At 34.8% G+C, this 25,000-nt stretch overlaps 1 protein-coding gene across 1 annotated transcript in view; it reads right to left on the reverse strand.

Moving 5' to 3' along the window:
* Positions 1–25,000, reverse strand: part of LOC145242994 (protocadherin beta-4-like) — a 140,703-nt gene that overhangs the window by 2,629 nt on the left and 113,074 nt on the right. Inside the window, exon 3 of the mRNA XM_080106123.1 lies at positions 5,782–5,896. Within this exon, the coding sequence (XP_079962249.1) occupies positions 5,782–5,896 (115 nt within the window). The remainder of the gene's footprint in view (positions 1–5,781; positions 5,897–25,000) is intronic.

Raw genomic sequence — 25,000 nt, forward strand, 5'->3', positions numbered from 1 at the left:
TTCAAATTTCTTTTCCCCATTACTATAAAAGGAAAATAATACTTGCTATTTTGATTTCTTCAAATTAACCCCCTCTCCCCCGCCAAACTCAAACAATTAAGCAATCTGAAGATGGTCATTCTGTGTAGGATTATATGAAGGAGGAGTGGGGAGCTATGTAATTTTAGTCACTGCTTAATTAAATGTCCAAGAAAAGTGGTGTCTATTTATCCGAGGCTTGACCTCTAATCTCTCTTCTTCTAATAAGTGGCTCCTATCAATACGCTGCTACACAACGTTCTTGTAAGCTGCATGAGAAGTGAGATGGAGCCATGGGGGTGGGGCGAGCGGCTGGTCAGGCTGGCAGGCAGACTCATTGTGGATCTGAATAACGGATGCGACGACGCTGTTGAATAAGATATGATTAAAGCAGTGAATCACTGGAGATATCTGGATCGAATTAAATCGGGGTTGGCAGAAAAACTGAAGCAGCGGAAGGAATGGCGGCAAGTGTCATTTTAAAGGTGGAGAAAAGAGTTTGAGGGTGGAGATGTTTGGATTGGTTTTGTGTCAAGAGATCTCAAATTCCAGGACACAGAGATAGATGAGTCGCCAGATGCGAAATATATCTTGGCGTTCTGATTAAATTAACTTTTAAGTCTCTCTAGTTTTTCTAATAAATATTTAATACTTAGCTGGACTCATATTATTTACTCTTCATTTGTGAATGAGATGTCATTTTTTGGTTGGCAATTTCCATATAAATTTAGATCTGTGTACATAGACATAACAGAAAAGAATAGGCACCCATAGAAACAGTTTATTTCAATACGCATATAATTTAAAGAATAAAATCAAAAGTAAATGGTCACAAATTTAATAACTAATAATTGGTTAACATTCCCTTTGCTGTTTTTAATACTAGGATCCTTCTAGGTATGGCTGATCAGTTGACGGATATCATCCTGGGGAATTTCTTTGCCACGTCTGATGCAATAATGCTAAAAATTCAGGATAGAAGATGGTTTCCTTGTCTTTTTGTGAAGGTTCCGGTCCAATAGGCCACAAAAGTTTTCAATTATCCGGGGAATGACTTGGCCATGTAAGTTTATTATTCCCATTTTGGCTCAACCAATGTTGTGTCGTCTTAGCAGAGTGACAAGGAGCTCCGTCTTTCATAAATAGGGAGTTAACTTGGTTCATTTTACCACTTGAGAATATTGGGAGGAGTACTTCATTTAATATTGAAACATATTTTGCAGAATTAATGTTCCCTTTGCACTCCACCAGGTCTGATCGACCATCACTCCAAATTGCACCCCACACCATAACTGAGAAACTCCTTACACCATCAACGCTCTGATCCCCATCTGGCATCAATTATGATGGATGGCTCTCGTCTGGGTGAGGCCCCGTGTTTTGACAAGCTTCTGGGTTTGACCTTTACTCCTGATCTGAAATGGAACACGTACATCAAGTCTGTTGACAAGGTCGCTGGAAAGATGGTGGGATCCTTCTACTGCTCCAGAAGATATCTCACTAATGATGCAATTCTCTATCTATATAAAAGCCAAGTACGTCCAAGGATGGAATTCTGCTGCCATATCTAAAAACAGCCTATACTGCCTAGACAGAGTACAAAATAGACTTTGTGGCTTAGTGGGGGATGCCCTTTTCTCTACGCTGCAACCTCTCTCCCACAGAAGAGACGTTGCGAGCCTATCCTTGTTTTATCGTTATTTCCATGGCAGGTGCTCGTCTGAACTCCAATCTCTGCTCCTCCCTCGCCAATCTTTCACGAAAAACACCCGTCTAGCCGAATCCACTGTGAAAAATTTCCCCCACTCTTTATCTGTGCCTAAATCAAAACGTGGATTCCATGAACAAAGCTTCTTTCTCAGAACTGCACGCCTGTGGAACTCTGTTCCGTCTGCCTGCTTCCAAGCGGACTACAACTTGGATGTGTTCAAGTCCAATGTTAACAAATTCCTAATGAACCGCCCCTTTAAGTAAACACTTCATCAAATCTCCACACTAACGTAATGTACTTGCAATAACCCTTATCCCTGAGTGGCTTCCGGGCCTTGATAAGTGGTGATCACTGTGTAAAAAAAAAAAAAAAAAAAATGTTTCAGTGTTGGCTGCAATATTTTTAAGTTAAATTCTTGCTGAGGAAGCCTCTATATCCATATCCTTCCATTGTCAGGAAATAATGCAAATCGTGACTCCTCAGAGAAAATGACATTGGTGCAAAAAGTCATAAGTATCTCCACCATCTCACGAACCTAACCTTTTCTGCGCTTGACATTAACAGGACGAAGAAGAAGTTTCCTTCTTGAAACTCTACCATAGTAGCCCAGCTTGTGAAGATATCTGACAGCTGTTTTGGGACTGATACCAACTTGTGTTGCAATGTCAGAGGCTTTGCACCGAAGATCCTCGTCAACATTTCTTGCACCATAGATTATGAAAAGCGATCAAAGTTGGATATTTCGGTATATAAATCCAATTTTCTGTACTTATCTGGTCTTCCATTGTCGAGTCCGTATCGAATGGTACTATATATCATTATTTATTATGAAGTCTCATCTCAAAGTATTAAAAAATAAAAATAAATAAATTATAATAATAGTAATGAGTTTTTATCAAAATAAGGATTCTAGATATAAGGTTTAATATCGATTATATCTTGATTTTAGTATTCGTAACGGAACATAAACGTTGTGAAAAACTGTTTTCTGTGCACTGACGTTTATCAAAGCACAAAGGCCACTCAAGGTTAATTATCTTTTCAGACGGACGGTGAGACAACTATGAAGATTATTTGATCATTTAAAACGACCTCTCAACAAAAATCAAACATTGGACTTGAAAACAACCCTGTTGTAGTTAGTTGCGAAACAGTCCCATAGTATTGCGTTCCACAGAGGGTAGTTCCAAAACAGAAGCTCTGCTCATAGCAATTCTGTTCAGTTTTGGGTGAAAGAAATTATGTATGGTAGTTGCTCCTATTTACTTACCTCCCCACGAGGGCAGAGTTAGACACAAGGTCGGTTTTTAATGTGGGGAGGATGCAGCTCCCCCAAAACGGGCACTCTGGATAGGAACAAAAATAAAAATTTCCTAAATCTAGAAGGATTTCTCCTCCACTGACTGAGGTCAGAAAAGGTGATTTTTTGGTTGGTTGTTTTTGTTTTACGGCATACCAACCCTTTTTAGGTTATTTAATGCCGATCCAGTGATTTTGAAGAAAAAGTTTTTAATAGAATATATTTGTTTTTTTTTTTTTTTCAAGTCAGTTTCTATTTAACCCATAGTTGGGACCCTAACAGGTACTACCACTCTGGGTCAGAGTGGACCTGGGAGCAATGGCAATCAAAGGGTGGCTCCACACTCCCCAAAACCCGCAAGCTGGGGCCTCACCATCGGATATAGTTTAAGGTCATATCCAGGACCCAGAAAAGGTGAATTGTAGTATCAGAACAGATACTACACTTTGCTCCTAGCCAAAGTTGTTGCTAAACGAGTATTTGTGAACGTTTTAAAGGAGGAAGGGCATAGATTGAAGCTTAGTCAAGCAGCTACCATGAAAAAAAAACGAACCTGTAAGAAAAACAATACATCACTAGATTTCGAAGTAATTTTTCTCACTCTGTCAAAGCAGGAAAGGGTGCTTTGGAATGTGGCAACAGTTCTCTATCTTGGAAATGTCCAAGGAATTAATTTTACCTGTCCTCGGACGGGTATATTTCTAGTTTATCTATAGAATAAGACTGTCTGACAGTTCATTATCCGTTTCTGAATTTTTGAGATGAGGATTGGTTATTAATATTATTTGGATTCTTCGAACTACTGTTCTCATCTTGAGTGTTATTTTCACAAGATTTCAGCCAATGTAACCTCCGGCCTTCTTCAGGTGTACCTCTGATCTTCTTTAGGTGTATCTTGTGGTAAGAAAGTAATAAATTTATGATAAGTAATAAGATAGTTAACACACCGGTTCCCACCAGATCACCAAAGTTAAGCAACAATGAACCTGGCCAGCACCAGATGGGTGACCGTTTGGGAAGGCTAGGCGCTGTATTTACCATTCCAAGTTATGAGAAATTTCCAGGTTGGTATCTGGAGGTGTATTAATTCACTAGGAGAGATGCACCCCTAGTCTTAGTTAAAATATGCATCTAGGAGAAGATAACTCTGATGACGTCGACAGCAGGACATTGGATGGTCATGGAGGAGGTTGAATCTCTAGCAGATTAATGGTTCTATGGTATTAAGAGTTACGTTATTCAACTGTATTTTTTTTTTATATTCAATTTTCACCCCAAACAAGGCACAGTGCCACTTTGAAGTAGGGGGCTACTGTCAGAGACATAATTTGCAGGGGCATTATGAAGGGAGATGAGTAGAAAAATGTTTGTTAACATTACACTTGAACTTCTGTATATCAGTACAGTTGGGAAAGCAGAATCCCGGAAGCGAGTTCCAAAGACTTGCAATTCTGAGGAAGAAACTATTAGAGTAAAAAGATTTCTTACACCTAGGGATCTCTACTGTAAAGGTGTGAGACTTAGTTGCTTGGGTTTGTCTGGATAGTCACGTCGAAGAGGTACAAGTGCTTGTAGTTTGTCAGAGCATTCACCAACTGTAGCTATGTGGATGATCTAAGGACAACGGATAGGTGCAAGCAAGTGAGTCAGATGCTGCTGCATTGAGGAAGGCAATGGCAACCTACCCCATGTATTCTGCCAAGTTCAAAATCATGTGATGTCTTCAGAGGAATCGCACCAACGGTGGACAAAAGTCTATGAATATTAACCATGATTTCATCTCCGGCATAAACATGCCACGATACAAGAAGAAGAAGAAGAAGAAGAGTAAGATAGTACATCTAGAAAACAAAATAGGTTTAATGTTCCTAAAATTCATACTAGAATTGGATGCAAGGACCCGTAGCATTGTGTATAAAGTACTTGGAAAAAGTTCAGTTGTAAGTTACACTCTTTTGGAGGTTGAAGGTTCAATACTTCGTTCAGGCAACACTCAAAATACAATTGTGAATTATTTAGAACTTCTAGCTAGCTGATGAAACAAGAACCATACTACTCTCACTTAAATGAATGGTTATATTCAAAATTCCTGAGTTCGACAAGATACACCTAAAGAAGGTGGAAGGTTAGATCGGCCGAAACGTTGTGAAAATAACACAAAAATAAGATGAGAATGGTAGTCTGAAGAATCCAAATATAGTATGAACTTGAGCATGTGGTGTAATGGGGAAAGGGGTGGCTGGTTAACTTTAATACATCTAAACCCAAGCTTCTATCTTTTCATCATCAATGCTCTGACACCCGTCTGGCAGCAATTGAAATGAATGGCTCTCGTCTTGGGGAGATTCCATATTTTGACAAACTTTTGGATCTGACATTCACTCCTGATCTGAAATGGAACAAACACATGATGTCATCGCTGGTCAAATCGTTCGACCCTGCATTTCTATTGCATTTTTGTATAGAAAGTTAACCTTTGATCTTTGCTTACATCATGCCACCTGCAGGTGGGTCTATTTGCCACCAGGTTATCCTGACATGTACTTATGTGACTCTCGTCAAAATTTATACTAGTTAACTTAATCTCTACTTGCCAGCATAGGCTCTCAATACATAACATAACGAACCAATTTCACTGTGAATACACACACACAGACACACACACACACACACACACACACACACACACACACTGCGATAATTGAAATATTTGATATTGTTTGTCAGTGCTAAATACCATAGTTTCACTTACCTGAGACGTTCTTTGTCAGTGCAATGTCACCCTCACTCCAACCATCCTCGCTCTCACTGTGACAGTCGGGGATCATGAATTGTCTCTGTTCGTTCTCTTCATCAACCCCGATTTCCTTTCAACAAAATAAAATAATAATTTCAGTTATTTAGCTTCAAAATACATCTCAGAATTTTTAAAGATTTTTATGTATATTTTTTCTTACAGTAGAACATATATATATATATATACGTGATGGATTAAAACACTGGACTGAGACACATAAGGTCTGGGGTTCAAGTCCTAACAACAGTCAAGCTACATTGAAGAGTGGTAGGGTCCCGAAACTCGCGTGTACATAGATTACTGGTTTTAAAAATAATAAATAAATAAATAATTAAATACGTCCAAATAAAAAGAGGGCTACTTTTAAGAAAAACACCGGATCTCTAAGGTGGAGACCATAACCTTAATATCGTTTTAAAAAATCAACAACAAAACTACGTAAATAGATAAACGATAAAAACTAAGCAGTAAATTGTCTATGGCATCATAGCGTAATGGCTTAAGACGCTGGACTGAAATACATAAGGTCCTAACAACAGTCAAGCTACACTGAAGAGGGATAGAGCTCCGAAATTCGCATGTACGTAGATTACTGTTTGTGAAAAAGAATAAATAAATAAATAAGTACATCCAAATAAAAAGAGGGCGACTTTCTAAGAAAAACACCGGATCTCCAAGGTGGAGACGATAACCTTAATATCGTTTAAAAAATCAACAACAAAACTATGTATGTACACACACACACACACACATATATATATATATATATATATATATATATTCTAGTTTATATGTTTAAATTTCATTTAAAAGGCTCAATTTTCAATTAAAACTCAAAATTTATTGCTTGAATCAAAGAATACAATGTTTAAATTAATGTCCTTAACCCATGAGTTTTTAATGTAAACATATCTCCTCAGAGGAAAATTTCTAGCACTGTACTAATATTGGTTAACAATAATTTTGCTAAACAGCATGTACAAAGAAAAAATATTAAAAGTGAAATGTCTTTAAGTGACATAGATAAAGGGAATGAATGTAGAGTGTAAAGAAAGGATATGAGGAATGGATCACCAAAGTTAAGCAACGTTGAACTTGGTCAGGACTAAATGGGTGACCATTTGGGACTTTCAGGTGCTGTATGTGCTCTCTGCTTATCTCGGCATTGTTTCCAGTCGTTCTAGTCTTCTCCTTGCCACTGGACTCAAACGGTGATGTTTCAGGAGAGGTATGGTTGATGATTGCGCAACCCTTGCCTCAAAATTACCTTTGTCTTTCAAGACTGAACGGAAACATAGGATCCAAATGCAGAATTATTCCTTGAAAAAAGTTTAAGATCCATAATGCGTGAAGGTTGATGACGTATGGATAAAAACCGAGAATTTCAGGTAAAATCCATTTTAAAAACAGGCAACAATTTTTGCGAAAATTAATCCGTTTCGATAATGATAGTATCCGAAGGTAGAGGTAAGTTTATTTGTTTAAAGTTTTTAAATTCAGATGATCAGGTTCAAGTTAAAAAAACAAAAAAACAAAACAAAACAAAAAAAAAACAATATAATTATATAATTGTTTCGCTGTATCTTCAGTGTAGCTAGTTGATCTTTTTAAAAGAAGAGTCTCATATCGCCTGAGGAGGTCTTTAGTTAGTCACACTTAATTGACTGAAACATAGTCATGATTGTGTAACGACATTAAATATGAATAAAAATACACTTCAGAATTTTTTAGGATTTTTTTCTTTTACAGTTGAACAAATAAAACATGTGTTGAATAAAATTTTAAAAAATTCAAAGAAATTTTATTTTTTCTATTTTATTTTTCTCATTTTTATTTATTGCAGCCAAAAGTTATTTTTTAATAAAAGTATGAAACACATCCGAGTCTTCAGTCCATATATATATATATATATATATATATATATATATATATATATATATATATAGTAGTAAGTTATAAAAATATATATGGCAATTAAGCTACACAGAATGTTCCGCGTTTCATCCACGCTAGGATTTGTCACAAGCCTGATGAATCCTAGCGTGGATGAAACGCGGAATATTCTGAGTAGCTTAATTGCCATATATATTTTTATAACTTACTACCTACCTCTAGCTATGTATTGAGCACTGTTGAAGTAAATACTTAAAGTTTACGCATATAATAATACTTTCGTATATTAATTTACATAATTAAATGAAGTAGTCATATATATATATATATATATATATATATATATATATATATACTTCAGAATAAAATTATCTAACAATCAACTGTTATGGAACCCTGTGATTATAAGTTTTACAAAATATAACTGGCAGTAATATTCTATAAGTACTATCCCACCTAAATAAAAATTGCTCGATATACAAGATAGAGCAAATAAATCAAATTTTAGTCATTCAAGGAATTTAAAAATTTATGACGTGAAATGTTTGAATTTCAAATCAAAAGATTTCATGTCATAAATTTTTAAATTCATTGAATGATTATATATATATATATATATATATATATATCGTACAGAATTTTAAATGGAATCCTTTATTCAATCCGCGGCAGTAGCTTGCTCTCATTCCGTCAGCTATGACCAGGTCCAAGTATTAAATAATTCATAATTGTCTTCTGGAGCTGGAAGGTGTCAAAATTATTATCATCACTTCCAATGAAGATTACTTCGACGTATAAAAAACGTGACCAATACAAGGCCAACGAAAAGCAACAAAAAATGAGAAGAGAAAAGACTTGGTGAACAGAAACAAACAAACAATTTTATTAGGAAAAGAAAAAAAGAAACTTAGAGTTAACAAAGTTCACGAGCTGTCTGCTGCTAAGATTTTGCTCTTAGCTACAAAGAAAGTCCTTTGTGTGGTAACAATTACGAAAGACCAAAAGAAAGACTGACGAGTTGAGAAGGCCTTTTTTTTTACTTACTGCTGTGATATGAGATTTCAACCAACATAGGACTTTTTTTTAGAAAAGGAGAAATACTTTAGCAAAATCGAAAGAGTTTTCTCCCTTTGTTTGCAATTTAAGCTTATATTTTCTAATGTCGTCTATTTTAAAATCAAATTCCTCTCGTGTAGATTAGTTGTAGTATCTGCAGATACAAATAACTTGTTATCTGAAATAATGTTCCGAGAGTGTTCTTTTAAAGCGAGGAATTTATTTCCTCATTTTCCTGAAGAAATAACTTGTAAAAAAGATACACATAGTTCGGATAATAAGGTTCTCTGAATATGCAAAAAGTCCAGTAAAAAAAATACTTCCTTGTTCCTGCTTTGAGTCCGGTCAGAATAGAAATGTTTTGTTTTTTTTTTTGTTTGTTTTTTTTTTTACTTAGAAAAACTGCAGCTTGTGACATATCCATTTTCTTCAGGCCTTAGAAGAAAATATCTTAGTGATTGACACTTCCAACTCAGTCTTTCCTAGTGAGAATATTTTTCACGTGTGTCTTCTCTCCTGTAAGCTGGTATTTTTCGACACATTTAACTGCCAAGTCCTCGACAGATTTCTTGGAGTTACTTAAAGTAGTTTTTTTTTTCAGCGAGATACGAATTCGTCAGAAAACTTAGACGCAATCACTTCAACATTATAAACTTCGACAGGTATCTTAGACAAGTTCACTTCAACATTTTAACATCCTGTTTAGATGGAGATAAGATAGCACGCCAACACATTGCAAGTGTCAAGCCCAAACTGCTAACTTCAGCTAGCATTCTATCACAAAACGTGGGAATGCGCAGATTAATCAATAAGCAAAAATTAGTCACATGACCAACGACATCAGCAACAGTGAAACAAACTCAAAAGAAAGGAAGAAGAGGAAAAAAAGAGAAGAAAAAGAAATATGCCCCCCCCCCCGCCCAACTTCTACCAAAGTCCAATTTTCAGCGCGAGCGATACTGTGAATGCAATTATAGATTGCTTTAAGATCTCCAACCGGTTATGGTTGCCTGAATTAGATGACATTAAATGAACGGTTCAGTTTCGAAATTCCATATAGATTCCTGAGTTCGACAGAAAGATTCCCAAGTTTTACACCTGAAGAAAATTGGAGGGTAGATCAGCCGAAACGTTGGGAGAATAATTACCCACGCCGAAAACAGTAGTCAGAAAGTAAAGAATTTTTTTATTACAAAAATTATAATTCCATACAGATCTGAGGTCGACGATATACACCTGAAGAAGGTCGAAGATAACACCGGTCGAAACGTGTAAAAAACGTCCAAGATGAGAAGAGTAGACCCAGTCATGCAGAATTCTTTCAATTCAAAACTTGTTCTTTTGAATAATGGCAGCCGTTTTTTTTTTTTTTTTTTGTTTTTTTTTCTGAAGGGATTTTCCCAAATGTCCTTATTCAAAGAATTTGTTTTTAACATAAAATATTGTTTTGTTTATTTATTTACTAGAAGGCCGCTCGGCATTACCCGGTCATAAAATATGCATAAATAATATATTTTAATTCATACAGAAACTGAGACATGTGGATGCAAGTATTATGTTTTTTTTTTCTAAACAGTTCACTTCTTACAAGTAAAAAAAAAAAAAAAAAAGTAGTCGAGCTGAGATCGAAACCAAAACCTAAAAACAGTGAGTCAGGTACGATAGCCATTAGACTAGCGTGACACGACTTGATAAAGTGTTTTCAAACATAAGGAATCTGTAATTAAATGTGAACCATTCATACATGCGTGAAACAGTTAGAAAAATTCAACGACTCCCACGTACTATTTTTTCAATTTTGACCCCTCAGAAGCCCCTTTTCCGGATGCAAACCTATTAAAAAGTTTTCCACGTATCTGAATAACCTATATACCAAATTTTAAGTCTGTAGATTAAAAATTCGTTGAGTATATAGGTTGAGAAGTATTTTCACACGTACACACACGCACATTATCACTTTTATAGATATATAGAATATTTATCTATTTGTTAAAAGCTATATATTTTTCTTATTCCATTTTCTCCGAGTTGGTTTATCTTTATTCTTAAGCCTAAAAATTGGATAAAAGTCTAATACGAAAATCTTAACCATCGGCGCGAACAGAGCAGCTGTATGGTTTTTCTTTTCCGTGTCTGTCAAATTCGTTTGGTTTGAAGAACATTATGAACACTATTATTACTCCAAATAATGCTGGTCTCATCCACTAATTTCACTCTTCTTTCTTTCCTTTACAAATCCAACCCAATTTCTAAAATAATAGGGAAAAAATCAGTTGGACGGGCAAAGTGCTTATTTCCTGAAAGATTTGAATTTATATTACCTGTTTACGACATTGAAACGAGACTTGGTCACAAAGAATAATAAAAATCGAAACTTGTTTGGCAATCTAAGTCTCCCATGTACCAAGTCATGTCATGCAACAAAGCAAGAAGATTTCAAGTTTAACTCTTTTCTGTTTGGCAGCCATGTTTGATTCTTTCATTTATTTATGTACTAGCAGGGAGACCCGACATCTTTTAGGATTGAATGAGAATCAACGAATATTCCACACTTTCAATACTTTTATTGTCATCGAATTTGGTATAATCGTCCATTTTTCAATTAAATCTGTTGAGTGACTGCTCTTGTCGGGGACTCAATGCGGCACACTGGGAGGAAGCTTCACACGCCTCCCTGCAATCCATAATATATTGTAGTCTACATTGCACTGTAGAGAACATACTGTTGATTTTATTACTTTATTTTTATACAATGGCTTGAATCAAAGTTTAAAACGCGAAAGTCAAGTATCCTGGTTCAATTGTGCTCTAGAAAAAAACAGAAACAATCATTTGAACGCGCCCCTGACTTATCAAAGAACCTTCTGCTTGTGCGGTGATAAAACTTTTCAAATGCATTTGACTTCGACACCTAATACTTACGTGTTTTGCTTACATTTCATTCAACTATAACACTTTATTTACGTTTTTTTTTCTTCTATAAGCATTTTTGGGGACTGTAGTAAAACGTCTTCACATTATTAATGTTTACAATAAATATTAATGGCATGAATAAAGCGGGGATTGATTTAAACACTCCTTGTACGTATTAGTTCAATATCTGGGTAGATGCCAGATACGTCCAGATTGCAACTGTCTATTATTTATATTCAGTATGCCGCTATCTGTCTCAAAAAGTGGAGGATTTCGTTTTTTGTCATAAACACACTTTTTTCAAACACTATGGATAATAATCAAGTTTATGAAATGCAAAAATTTTCAGTGATAATTTATACTATTGAACTTTATAATTTTTTTCAGTTTGAAGACAATCATAGGATCATTACTCTTAACAATTGTACTGTACATTTTTCTTTGCCAATCATTTACGTTAAAACCATACTTTTTCTCAAACTTTCTTAGTCATATCGCAAAAAAGATATAAACATTTTTTTTTTCGTATAATGAACGCAATAATCATATGTTAAATTATAAGCAGGTATGAGATTATAACATTATCGAAAAAAGGGGAAAGAAAACCTGTGATTTTTTTTTTTCTTTAGAAAATTCTCAACGTTTTGTCCCCATTTTCGGGGGACTTCCTCAGGAGAATAAGGATGCTTGGGGAAAATAAATTATTTTTTTCAATCATCCTTATCATTCTCCCGAGGAAGTCCCCCGAAAATGGGGAAGAAACGTTGAGAATTATTTTTAAAAAGGGCGACAGATTTGCTTTCTCCTTTTTTCCATAATCATATATCCTTCCGGTGGGATTCCAATAAGATTAAATATTAACTACACGATCGTTGTCGATATCATTTCTGTTTGGCTTTTACGAAACTGTTCCTGTTACATTTTACAACTGGTAAACGTTAATCAAAAGTGACCTTTCCAGGGCATACATCGTAAAAGCACAAACAGCTGACATAAGTGTAAACAAACACAAACAGAATTCGATCTTAAATTAATTTTTTGTTTTTTCGTATAACGAACACAATAATCATGTTTTCTATTTTTCATTTCAATAATATTACGTATTAATTATATAACCGCCCCTATTACTTGCCTCTCCACGAGGGCGGAGTTAGACACAAGGTCAGTTTTTAATGTGGGGAAAATCCAGTTCCCCAAAAAGGGGCACTCTGGATAAGAACAACAATAAAAATTGTCTCCGTCATGAAGGATTTCTTCTCCACTGATCGAGGACAGAAAAGGTGAAGTATGGTGTCAGAACAGATACTACACTGTGATTTTGGCCCGAAGGCCAATTGTTGGAGAGTTGTTGCCGATATCATTTCTGTGTGACTTTTACGACATTGTTTCAGAAAATTCTTTATTGCGTTTTACATCAGTCTATAATTGCAGATATATTTTACAAGTTGTAAACATTAACTAGATGTGGCCTTTTTATGGCATTCGTCGTAAGGCACAAACAACAGCTGACATAAGTGTAAACAAACACAGACGGAGCTGGATTTAACTCATTTGTCTCTTAAAAATTCACGTTAGGGTTTGTGTTCCTTTTATAGAAGTGTTGGTTGAATTTGAATAAAATGAAGCCGAAACAACGCATTATTATAAAATAAACGGATATTTATTTTGTTTGAAATTTATATTGAAATTCATAAACATATTTCGAAGGTAAACTTCACCTTGAGTATGTCTTTTTTTTTTTTTTTTTTTTGAAATGTTGTTGTTGGAGCATAAAATCAGTCAGTAGACCTCTACTTGCTGATTTTATGCTCCAACTTGCTGGTCTCTGTATTCGTTTATGTCTGCGCGCGTATGCTTTAAACTGTGTATGCATGAATTGAGATAGCAGTAAACCCCAGGCCCGACAGAGCAGTGAAGGGGAAGGGTAAAGCAACATAAATCTTAGCTTTGTCGTTGATTTCGAATTAATTGTTTAGAAAAAAAAAATCAAACTTTTACGCATTCAGGGTGGATTGAAATCGGTAATTTTTATAGATTAAGAGAAATGCATATGAATGGTCTCGAATATTTTTTTTTTTGTTTTTTAATTTGTTTTTATTGATTCAGGCAAGTGTATGCGCGGACATATATGCGCAGAAACCTAGCTCTAACTATGTATTGAGCACTATTCAAGTAAATACGTAAAGTTTACGCATAAAATTATACTTTCGTATATCAATTTATGTGATTAAATGAAGTGTATATATATATATATATATATATATATATATATATATATATATATTATTTTTAAAATATAATTATCCACTGACACGTGCTTCGTCGTCTACGACTCATCAGAGTGGCTTCGACGAAACATGTGTCAGTGGATAATTATATTTTAAAAATAATATATATGCCGCTCCCCATTAAGGGGGTACCAGATTGGTCAAAGGGAAAATTATTCCCAACAAGCATTTAGGTAAAAATGCACTTTCGTATAAATACTTGAATTCATTTAAGAAAGTATCGCTAACAAAAACAAATAAAAACATATATATATATATATATATATATATATATATATATATATATATATATATATATAAACTAGCAATCCGCCCGGCATTGCCCAGTCGTTACATACGCTTAAATATGATATTTTGATTAATGCAGATTTCGTATTTATTATTATATTATATTGGACTCAATATATAGTAATGATAAAAAAAAAAAACTAAAAAAGAAAAAAAAATGTCTCGTGCGCCACCACCGAGAATCGAAACCAAAAAGTTTAGCTTACGATTTACTTTTTCCTTTGGCGTTAATGCCTGATCTATGAAGATATGTTTGCGGCAAGGTTAAAAATTAAAGCATTAACTAATAGCCTTACGCATGTATATTGGTAAAACTGACAGAAAAGTTTAGTAGGAAATTTTTTTTAAACAAATATATATATACACATACATAGATACCTATATAAAAAGAGGTTTGTGTTTACTATAACCTTTTTACACAAATATTACGAAAGTATAAATCATGTAGAATATCTGCATTAATATAATTACACGTAATAGTTAACTAAAGATGATTATCTCATGAGAAAACAGAAAAAACTAATAAAGAATTAATTAAAATGAATGTTTAAAAGAATATGCAAATTAGCTAAATCTTTTGCTAGTGAATTCAATTCCACCTATCCTTCGATCTTCCTCGGTGTATATATAAAGGTGACCTTGTCTGTCTGTGTAGAGAACGGTCTCTATTAAACTACTGTGTCAATTTTGAGTCTACAAACTTGAATCTTAATATATAGAGGATTTGAACCCGTGAGACAAATTCGATTTGGTTTTTAGCTGGTAAAAATAACTGCTAAGGAGTTAAAATTGCAAAAAAATTTAAACTTGGCAGTCGTAAGTTGATATAAAATGCTTTTTTTTTTTTTTTTTTTTACACAGAGATCACCACTTATCAAGGCCCGGAAGCCACTCAGGGATAAGGGTTATTGCAAGTACATTACGTTAGTGAGGAGATTTGATGAAGTGTTTACTTAAGGGGGCGGTTCATTAGGAATTTGTTAACATTAGACTTGAAGACATCCAAGTTGTAGTCCGGAGGGAAGCAGGCAGACGGAACAGAGTTCCACAGGCGTGCAGTTCTGAGAAAGAAGCTTTGTTCATGAAATCCGCGTTTTGATTTAGGCACAGATATAGAGTGGGGGAAATTTTTCACAGTGGATTCAGCTAGACGGGTGTTTTTCGTGAAAGATTGGTGAAAGATTTGTACGCATGCGCAAATACACATTTATATGTTATAGCCTGTAAGTTTTTGTTTTTACTATTTCCTGTTCATTTGACCATTGCACAAACTTTAACGACTAAGGCTGAAGCGCTGTATATTTTGGTTTCGCTTTTAACTGATGACTACGTCTGTGACAACATAATATTCTTTTCGTTGTTTTGACTCTTGAGTATCCGCTAATATCGTATATGTTTTCATGTAGACTGGTGTGGTTCTCGGTTGATTAACTGTGTCTAACTCTATCGGATATATACTCGAGAGTCAGAAGAATGAAAAGAATATGCTTTTGTCACAGCCCAACTGCTGACAGATAATTCCTTTTTTTTTTTTATATACTTTTGAAATCACTACTATATGTTGGGTACAATATAATAATCTATAGTGCATTGATTCTCTAACAATAAATACGAAATCTGTTTAAATTAAAATGTCATATGTAAGCATATTTTATGACCATGGAATGCCGGGCGCCCAGCTTGTATATATATATATATATATATATATATATATATATATATATATATATATATATATATATATATATATATATATATATGTGTGTGTGTGTGTGTATTTACATGGTAGTCACCACTTATCAAGGCCCAGAGGCCACTCGGGATAAGGGTAATTGCGTTTACAGTAATCAATAGGATAATATCGTAGTAATCGTTAGTAATAGAGATTTGATAAAGTGTCTTACTTAAGGGGGCGGTTTATCAGGAATTTGTTTATGTTGGACTTGAAAACATCGAAGTTGTAGTCAGGTGGGAAACAGGCAAACTATTTATGAGGTGTTCATGCCATCCGATGAAACACGTGCAACACTGTGACGATGGGACAGGGGTCGGGGCTTAGTAGACAAAATGGGACCTATTAGATAGAAGTTTTTTTTTACCTTATCCAAGAGGGAGAGACTAGTGCTAGATGTACCAGCCCCCAGATATGACAACAATACTACATGCATAGTCGAATGATGGCTTTGTAGAGGTAGAGGGTATTCTCAGGTGTGAGTAGTCTTCTAGCACGATAGAGGAAACCAACCTCCTTTGCAGCAGCCTTTGCAATGTCCTCAATGTATTTGTTCTAGTTCATATTGCCTATAAATGTTAAGCCGAGGAGTTTGAAGGAGGAATTCTCAGGTAGGGTGTTATCTGTCATTCCTCTCTTAGTAATACAAAGTATATTTCATTAAAAGCTATTTATAAGAATGATCGGTGAGAAAAGTTAGGAATATTTCAATGAATAAGTTTAAATATTTGGTTTTGATGAGCAGACGATAATGAGAAAAGAGTAATGAATTCGATGTCTCTGTGTTCGTTTATGTCTGCGCGCGTATGCTTTAAACTGTGTATGCATGAATTGAGATAGCAGTAAACCCCAGGCCCAACAGAGCGGTGGAGGGGAAGGGGTAAGCAAGGTAAATCTTAGCTCTGTCGTGGATTTCGAATTAATTGTTTAGAAAAAAAAAATCTAACTTTTCCGCATTCAGGGTGGATTGAAATCGGTAATTTTTATAGATTAAGAAAAATGCATATGAATGGTCTCGAATGTTTTTTTTTGTTTTTTTTAATTTGTTTTTACTGATTCAGGCGAGTGTATGCGCGGACATATATGCGCAGAAACCATTTTAAGCATTTTTATTTTAGACATCGAAATGTATACTTCTTAGCTACACCTTCATTGTCCGAGGACAAAAGGTTGAGGTATATAATATCATCAGAACAGACACTACACTTTGCCTATAGGCAAAAGAAAAATAATTAAAAAAATAAATAAATAAAATAAAATAAAAGAAGTCAAGGAGTATCTGTTTTTCTCTTTTACCGACCAAGGGCAGAGCAGATACTACACTTTGACTTTTTTATCCGCCCATGTTGTTCTTTCGTTTTAATGAAAGATTTTATGTAACTTTGAGAACTGCAGTATAGTCTGAAAAACTCGTAATTCAATGTATCTGTGTGTATGAGGTGGGGGAGGGAGGTTAAACGTATTGAACAAATCTAAACCTAAAGGCAACAACAGTAAACAGTAAAACGAGATACAGCAGGAAGTGAATGAGGGGGGGGGCTAAAATCTATTATAACCAAATGACATTGTCCAAACATTGTCCACAATCATCGTTCCTGACCTCGATCTGTGACCCCTACTGACCTTTTTTTTTAGAATCCTCTTTTGAATGTTTTCCAATTTGCGTCACTTTAGTATCGGAGATGATTGTGAAAAGAGCCATGATTTCTTTGTGATCAAAATCGCTCAGCTCATAATTCCCATTCAAAAAGCTCAAACGCATTCGTCGCCAAAAAGCAGTAAAGAAAATCAAATCACGAACGGGTAATCTGAAGATGCGGCCGATTGGTCTGCGTACTTAGCGCTGAAAATGTTATTTCAAACTTAAGCACCACCAAGCATGACGGATCAACGAAAATGCTATTTTGAATCTTAAGCACCACGTACATACCGATGAACTCACTCATGGAGATGCATGGATGTTTTTTTTTTTTTTTAATGCTATTAAGTGCAAGCATGACAGATTAACGAAAATTCTATTTCAAACTTAAGTATGACAGACCAACGAAAATGTTATTTCAAACTTTAACGTGACAGACTAACAAAAATGCTATTTTAAACCTAAACATAACAGACCAACGAAAATGCTAATTCAATCATAGGTTTGACAGACCAACGAATATGCTATTTCAATTATAGGTGTGACAGACCAACGAATATGCTATTGGAAACTTAAGTGTTACAGACCAACGAAAATTCTAATTTCAATTATAACGTGACAGACTAACGAAAATGCTATTTCAAACATAAGCATAACAGGCCAATGAAAAATGCTACTTTAATTGTAAGTGTGACAGACCAACGAAAATGCTATTGCAAACTTCATTGTGATGGACAGATGAATATTCTGTTTCCAACTTAAGCATTACAGATCAATAAACATGTTATTTCAAAGAGGCATGACAGACCAATAGACATGTTATTTCAAACAGGCATGACAGACCAATAGACATGTTATTTCAAACAGGCATGGCAGACCAATAGACATGTTATTTCAGTCTTTTATATGACGCATAACGAACATGCCATTTCAAATGTAAGCGTGAGAAACCAACGAAAATATTAACTGAAACTTGATTATTTAAAATTTTAGCTTCACAGACGACGGGCTGACAGAGCCTCTTATAGCAATGCTTCGACGTATTTAAAAAAGATACGTCCATTCAATCTTGTCGTTTCCATTTCTCTTTCACAATGGATGTTGGCAATCTTTACATGGTTCCTCTCATAAATACTAGATCTCTACTGTTATATCAAAGGAACTGTGTATGTGTGTTCATACCCTATGGACTCGAAAATGGCTGGGCCCAAATGACATGAACTAGGAGCGACGAGAATGTGTAGGGGACAAGAAAGAACACTATTTATCGATTGCTACATACAAACCATTCTCGCTTTTTTTAGGTGCGTCGAAGTAGCTCGATTTTTTTTTTTTTGTATGGAAATTGCTTCAGACAAGGCATGAAGATATTTAATGTAAGAAGCTAAAAAAGTACCACTTTAAGGTCTAAAGCCAGCTAATGTTAAGTGTGAGGTAAATGGATTCCGACTCTGAAAACAGAAATCCTTTCCTCTTTGTTAGAAACATCGCTCATGGAATGTGAGGACAAAATAATTTTTTCTTGTTTAAAAACTCACACAAATCTATATTCTGTGCCTGGCAGTGTTCTTCGATAGGTTTGTATAAGAATCTCTTTGATAAGTATTGATAATAGAAAAAATTAAATGAAAAAAAAGAGCAGGCGATTTTGACCAAAGTTTACGCCTTATACAGCCTAACATCTGCCTGCTTCCCACCAGACTACAACTTGGATGTCTTCAAGTCCAACGTTAACAAATTCCTAATTAACCGCCCCCTTAAGTAAACAATTCATCAAATCTCCACACTAACGTAATGTACTTGCAATAACCCTTATCCCTGAGTTGCTTCGGGCCTTGATAAGTGGTGATCACCGTATTAAAAAAAAACATAACAAGTGTCTTTATAAAATCAAGTGTAGGTTCTTTGATATGAAAGGGTGCATGTTCGAAATGAATGTTTCTGCTTAGAGCACAACTAAACCATGATATTTTGCATTTTAAACTTTATTTCAAACCATTATATATGGAGATAATAATTTTATAAAATTAACTGTAGGTTCTCTACAGTGCAATGTAAACTACAATGTATTGTCGACTAAGTAACTGTGGGGAGAAATGTAAACTTTTATCCCAGTGCACCACGTGGACGGTTTCACAGATTTCGATGACAATAAAATATGAGAGGGTTAAACATTCGTTGATCCATTCAATCCCGAGCAACGTGGGGTATCCCTGTTAGTTCTAAATAGACTTGAGGGAAACTAATGCTAACAGCAGAATCAAACAAAAAGTAAAAGTTTTTCCTTGCTATTTCGTACGAAATTACTTGTAACTTAGCCTTTTGGTCAAGATCAAAGTGTAGTATCTGTTCTTCAGATGCTGCACTTTCATTTCTTGTTCTCTTTCGGTGAAGGAGCAGTCCTTCACGACTGAGACAATTTTTTATTTTTGTACCTTTTCTCCACGTTAAAAAACGACCCTGGTGTCTAACTCTGTCCTTTTGGGAGGCATTGTAAATAGGTACAATGAAATGTTACAAACTAAAATGTGACAGATCAAGAGACGGGCGGACGAACCAACTGACAGACGGACGGACGGACGGACGGACCGACCGACCGACCACCTTTTTGAATTACTTCGACGCACCTAAAAAAAAAAAAAAAGGGAGACTGGTTTATATGTAGTAATCAATAAATAGTGTTCCTTCTTGTCAATCACTTCTTGTTGCTCCCCCCCCCCCCGGACACCTTCTCGTCGCTCCCAGTTCATGTCATACGAGTCACCTTTTGCCGAGAGGTACGTCTCTGAGAAAAGGAAACCAATGAACGAGGAGGGTGGGTGTTGCGAAGGAGGAGCATGGCGATGCTTTGGCCACACGAATCGACATGTACGTGTGCGTGGTTGGTTGGATGGTCCATAGAATCAATGACAGGAAATGCGAATGGGTTAGGGTTTGGGTTAGGGTTAGATGGCATGGAGAGAGATTTTGAATGGAATAAATTGAACTGGCAAAAGATCTGCTCTTGTTTGCTCTGTTGGGGTTAGGATAGAGAGTAGGGGGGATGGTGAAAGAAATCTGTATCAACCTCTACTTCTGTATTGTGGAAGAGAGAGAGAGAGAGAGAGAGAGAGAGAGAGAGAGAGAGAGAGAGAGAGAGAGAGGGGGAGATTATTCAAGAAATCTACATTAAAATCTACTTTTGTGGTATTTTGGAATAGAGAAAGAGAGCGAGAGACAGACAGACATAGTGACTAGGTGATAGAGGAGATGGTTTAAGAAATCTGCATAAAATCTATTTTATGGTATTGTGGAAGGAACACAGAGAGAGAGAGAGAGAGAGAGAGAGAGAGAGAGAGAGAGAGAGAGAGAGAGAGAGAGAGAGGAGATAATTCAATAAATCTACACTAAATCTGCTTTTGTGGTGAGACATCGCAAGCCTGTCTCTGCTCTATTGCTATTTTCATGGAAAGTGCTCGACTGAACTCCAATCTATATTTCCCCTCCTTGCCAAACTTTCACAAAAACACTTGACCAGCTACAACCACTATATATGATTTCCCCTACTCTCTATCTGTGCCTAAATCTAAACGCAAATTCCATGAATAAAGCGTCTTTACCAGAACTGCCCGCCTTTGGAACACTGTTCTGCTGATCTGCTTCCGATTGAATACAACATGGTAATCTTCAAATCCAATATAAACAAGTTCTTGTTGAGCCGTCCCCATAAATATTTAAATTCTACCTAATCTGCACCATTAACGATTACTATACTACCACCTTACATTCATTAACCCTTATCCTCGAGTGGCCTTTGGGTTTTGATACATGGTGACTCTCAAGAAAAAGAAAAAGAATAGAGTAGATGATGGGGGGGGGATTCAAAGAAATCTATATCCACCTCTACTTTCGTTTTATTGTGGAAGAAAAAAAGAAGAAGGGGAAATAAGAAGAAAAAAAGAGGAAGAAAAAAGGAAGAAAAAGAAGAAAAAATAGGAAAGAAAAAGAAAAGAAGAAAGAAAGAAGAAAAAGAAGAAAGGAGAAAAAAGAAGAAAAATAGGAAAGAAAAAGAAGAAAGAAGAAAGGAAGAAAAATAGGAAAGAAAAAGAAGAAAGAAGAAAAGAAGAAAAAATAAGAAGAGAAAAACAAAGAAAAAAGAAGAAAAGAAAGGAGAAGAAAGAAAAAGAAAAAAGAAAGATGAAGAAAAAAGAAGAAAAGAAAGAAAAAAGAAGAAAATGGAGGAGAAAGAAAGAAGAAGAAGAAGAAAAAAAGCTGGTGATTGCTATCTCGGCTATGCACTGGCTATTTTGGTTAGGAGGGAGGGTGTTTAGGGAAAACACTGGATAAGGGAGAAAATGTCAGAAGGGAAGCTGAGGTCATGTTCAGGGATAATGATTGCGGACAATGGCTGGACAAGATAAAGCATTTTTTTATCTCCTGTATCCTTTTCAGTTTCTTGCATTTTATTCAACACTAAACAGTAACACTCTCTCAGTGTTTGCCATTCAGCCATCACGGATTTCTCCTCCCTCAACACAACCACTCCCTCTTCTGTGTCATTGAACCTGTCAACTGTAACCATTCCAGTCTTCAATGAACAGAACAATTTTCGGAATATTTGCATTGTTTTCATCTGTAGATTTTATATCAGTTCCACATAAAGATTCAAGCACGTCTCATTAAACAACGCCATTTCTATCAATTTGAAAGCGCGTGTGTGGCGGGTAAGATTCGCTAGGGGGAGGGGCGCCAATATTGATTGATTCAGAAAGGCGTCAAAATCAATGCGCATATAAAATATGAGGCGTTCCAAAAGTAACGCCTCCTATTTTTTAAAAATTTATTCCGGCTAAATGGATCAGAGGTAGTGCAAATTGCATTGATATGATGTCTGCACTTATGCATTCATGACCTGAAAGTTTCATCTCTCTGTTACAGATATTGACCATAAGAAGACTCTAAGAAAGCAACCCCTGTCATGGACGTGCGTCAGAAGCAGAGATGCGTCACTGAATTTCTGGCAAAAAGTGCATCGAAAGTAGTGGTGACTGTAGAAAAGCAAATTCTAGAGCAAAAAAAATATATTTATATATAAATATATATATATATATATAAATATATATATACATAAGTATATATATATATATATATATATATATATATATTGATATGTAGTTTGCTTGAAGCATTGTGTGGGATAGGTATGTAAAAGAGATTTAGAAGGCTGTCACAATGCGAGGAATGAATTATAGTCACTGTTGGTAAGAGGAGACCAGAACGTGGTGATTTACAAATCAATAAGTACATATATATATATATATATATATATGTATATTTTATTATTATTTTTTATATATATATTTATTCAGTTGTATGGTAAAATGTCTTACTTGTAATTCCATGCGACGTATTCCATTATTAATTTCGAAAAAATTTTCCCTTTTCAAATGGTGTGCGTAACAGGTCGGTTCAAAGCATGCTGGATGAAGGGCTGGAAGTTGTGTAGCTATGTGAGGTCTCGGGGCAAATGTGAGTAGGGGATTTATGTATGGTATGATTAGGTAATTAACATGTTTATAAATTTGCTATTTTTATTTGTCTTTATTTTTATTTTATTTATTTATTTATTTTTTTGGTTTATAACTTGTTTTAGCGTAAGCTTTTTTTATTGTTCTCTGTTATGTTGTCTTTATCATTATTATTATTATTTATTTTTTTTTTAATTTGTTTTTTTTCTGCTGATGTGTGGGTGTCTCTGCCTTTCTGGGTCACTTAAGTCGCTGCTGGGCTGCGTCGTCCGGTCGGCTACTGTAGGGGCGGAATGTGAAAGAGGGGGAGAGGTCGGGGTCGGCAGCTGGGTGTTTAGGTTAGTGTTGCTGGGAGTAGGAAGATAGGTGAGGGGAAGGGAAGGGGAATAGGGGTGACATTTTTTGGGAGTTGTTAATTTATTTATTTTCATGAGTGGTAGTCGATTTTTATATATTTTTATTTTTTTTTATTCTAATTGGTTTGTATTACTTCAGCTAACTTTTAATTTTAGTTGGCTTGTATTAACTTTGATTTTAGTTGGTTTGTATTACTTCAGTAACTTTTAATTTTAATTAATTTTTTATATTAAATATACTGCTGTTTTATTTATTAGATTTCTTTTAGTATATTATTGTTATTTTATCTTATTTTTTTGTATTATTTATATGGGAGGAGGTTGTGGTAATGTCCTGTTTGAAATGTGAGGCGGGCTGTGAGCTGTGTGCAGTGGTGTATCTGTTCTAATGGGTTATGGTTGTAATGGTAAGTGTTAGGTGGGAGCCGTGTGTAGAGTTATATAATGAATGAAGATCCGAGCTCCAGTCTGTTATTGAGTTCTGACCGTAATTTGGATATTAGTAGCGATTCTTTTATGCGAAGGTTCCCAATATTGCGTTCTGTGGTTAAAATATCGACTTTAATAGATTTGCTAGTATTTCTGCAGGTGTTGAGGTGTTTTCGGAATGATGATGCTTGTGTTTGGATGTGTTCTTTGATTCTTATGTGTAGTATTGGTGGGGAAGCCTCTTACACGTTTTCTCGTGTTCCAAAGGTGTTTAATGACAGTGCTGGGGTTTCCGTTGGTCTCTAGGACCTGGTGGAACCGTTTAGTGCATTCTGTCTTGTCTTTTGGCTTGCTACACTTACCAACAGCGACTATAATTCATTCCTTGCATTGTGACAGCCTTCTAAATCTCTTTTACATACATACATATATATATATATATATATATATATATATATATAAGTATATATATGTATAAATATATATATATATAAGTATATATATGTATACATATATATATATAAGTATATATATAAATATATATATATATATATAAATATATATATATATATAAATATATATATAAATATATATATATATAAATATATATATATTAATATATATATAAATATATATATATAAATATATATATATATATGTATATATATATATAAATATATATATATATATAAATATATATATATAAATATATATATGTATATATATATAAATATATATATATATAAATATATATATATATAAATATATACATATATATATACATATATATATATATATATTAAATTTATTTATACAAACATTAATGGCTACATATGTGCATACATGTTTCTGTAATCACCCGCGTTGGGGGACTACGTCTTCAGGTCAGGAATTACCGTCGAGAACTGATATTTCAAACAAAAACATTTTCCTATTTCGTTTATAAAGTTAGAATGTAACCTGGGTGGGAGTCATAAGCGAGGAGAGGACAAGTGAGGTCTTTGAAGATAATAAACATCTTCTTTTTCATTTCCCTTTCTTTTTATCTATCCCATCTCTTGGTTTTTATGGCG

Source organism: Euprymna scolopes, chromosome 21 (assembly GCF_053919585.1).
Source record: "Euprymna scolopes isolate OS-2025 chromosome 21, ASM5391958v1, whole genome shotgun sequence".
NCBI lineage: Eukaryota > Metazoa > Mollusca > Cephalopoda > Sepiida > Sepiolidae > Euprymna > Euprymna scolopes.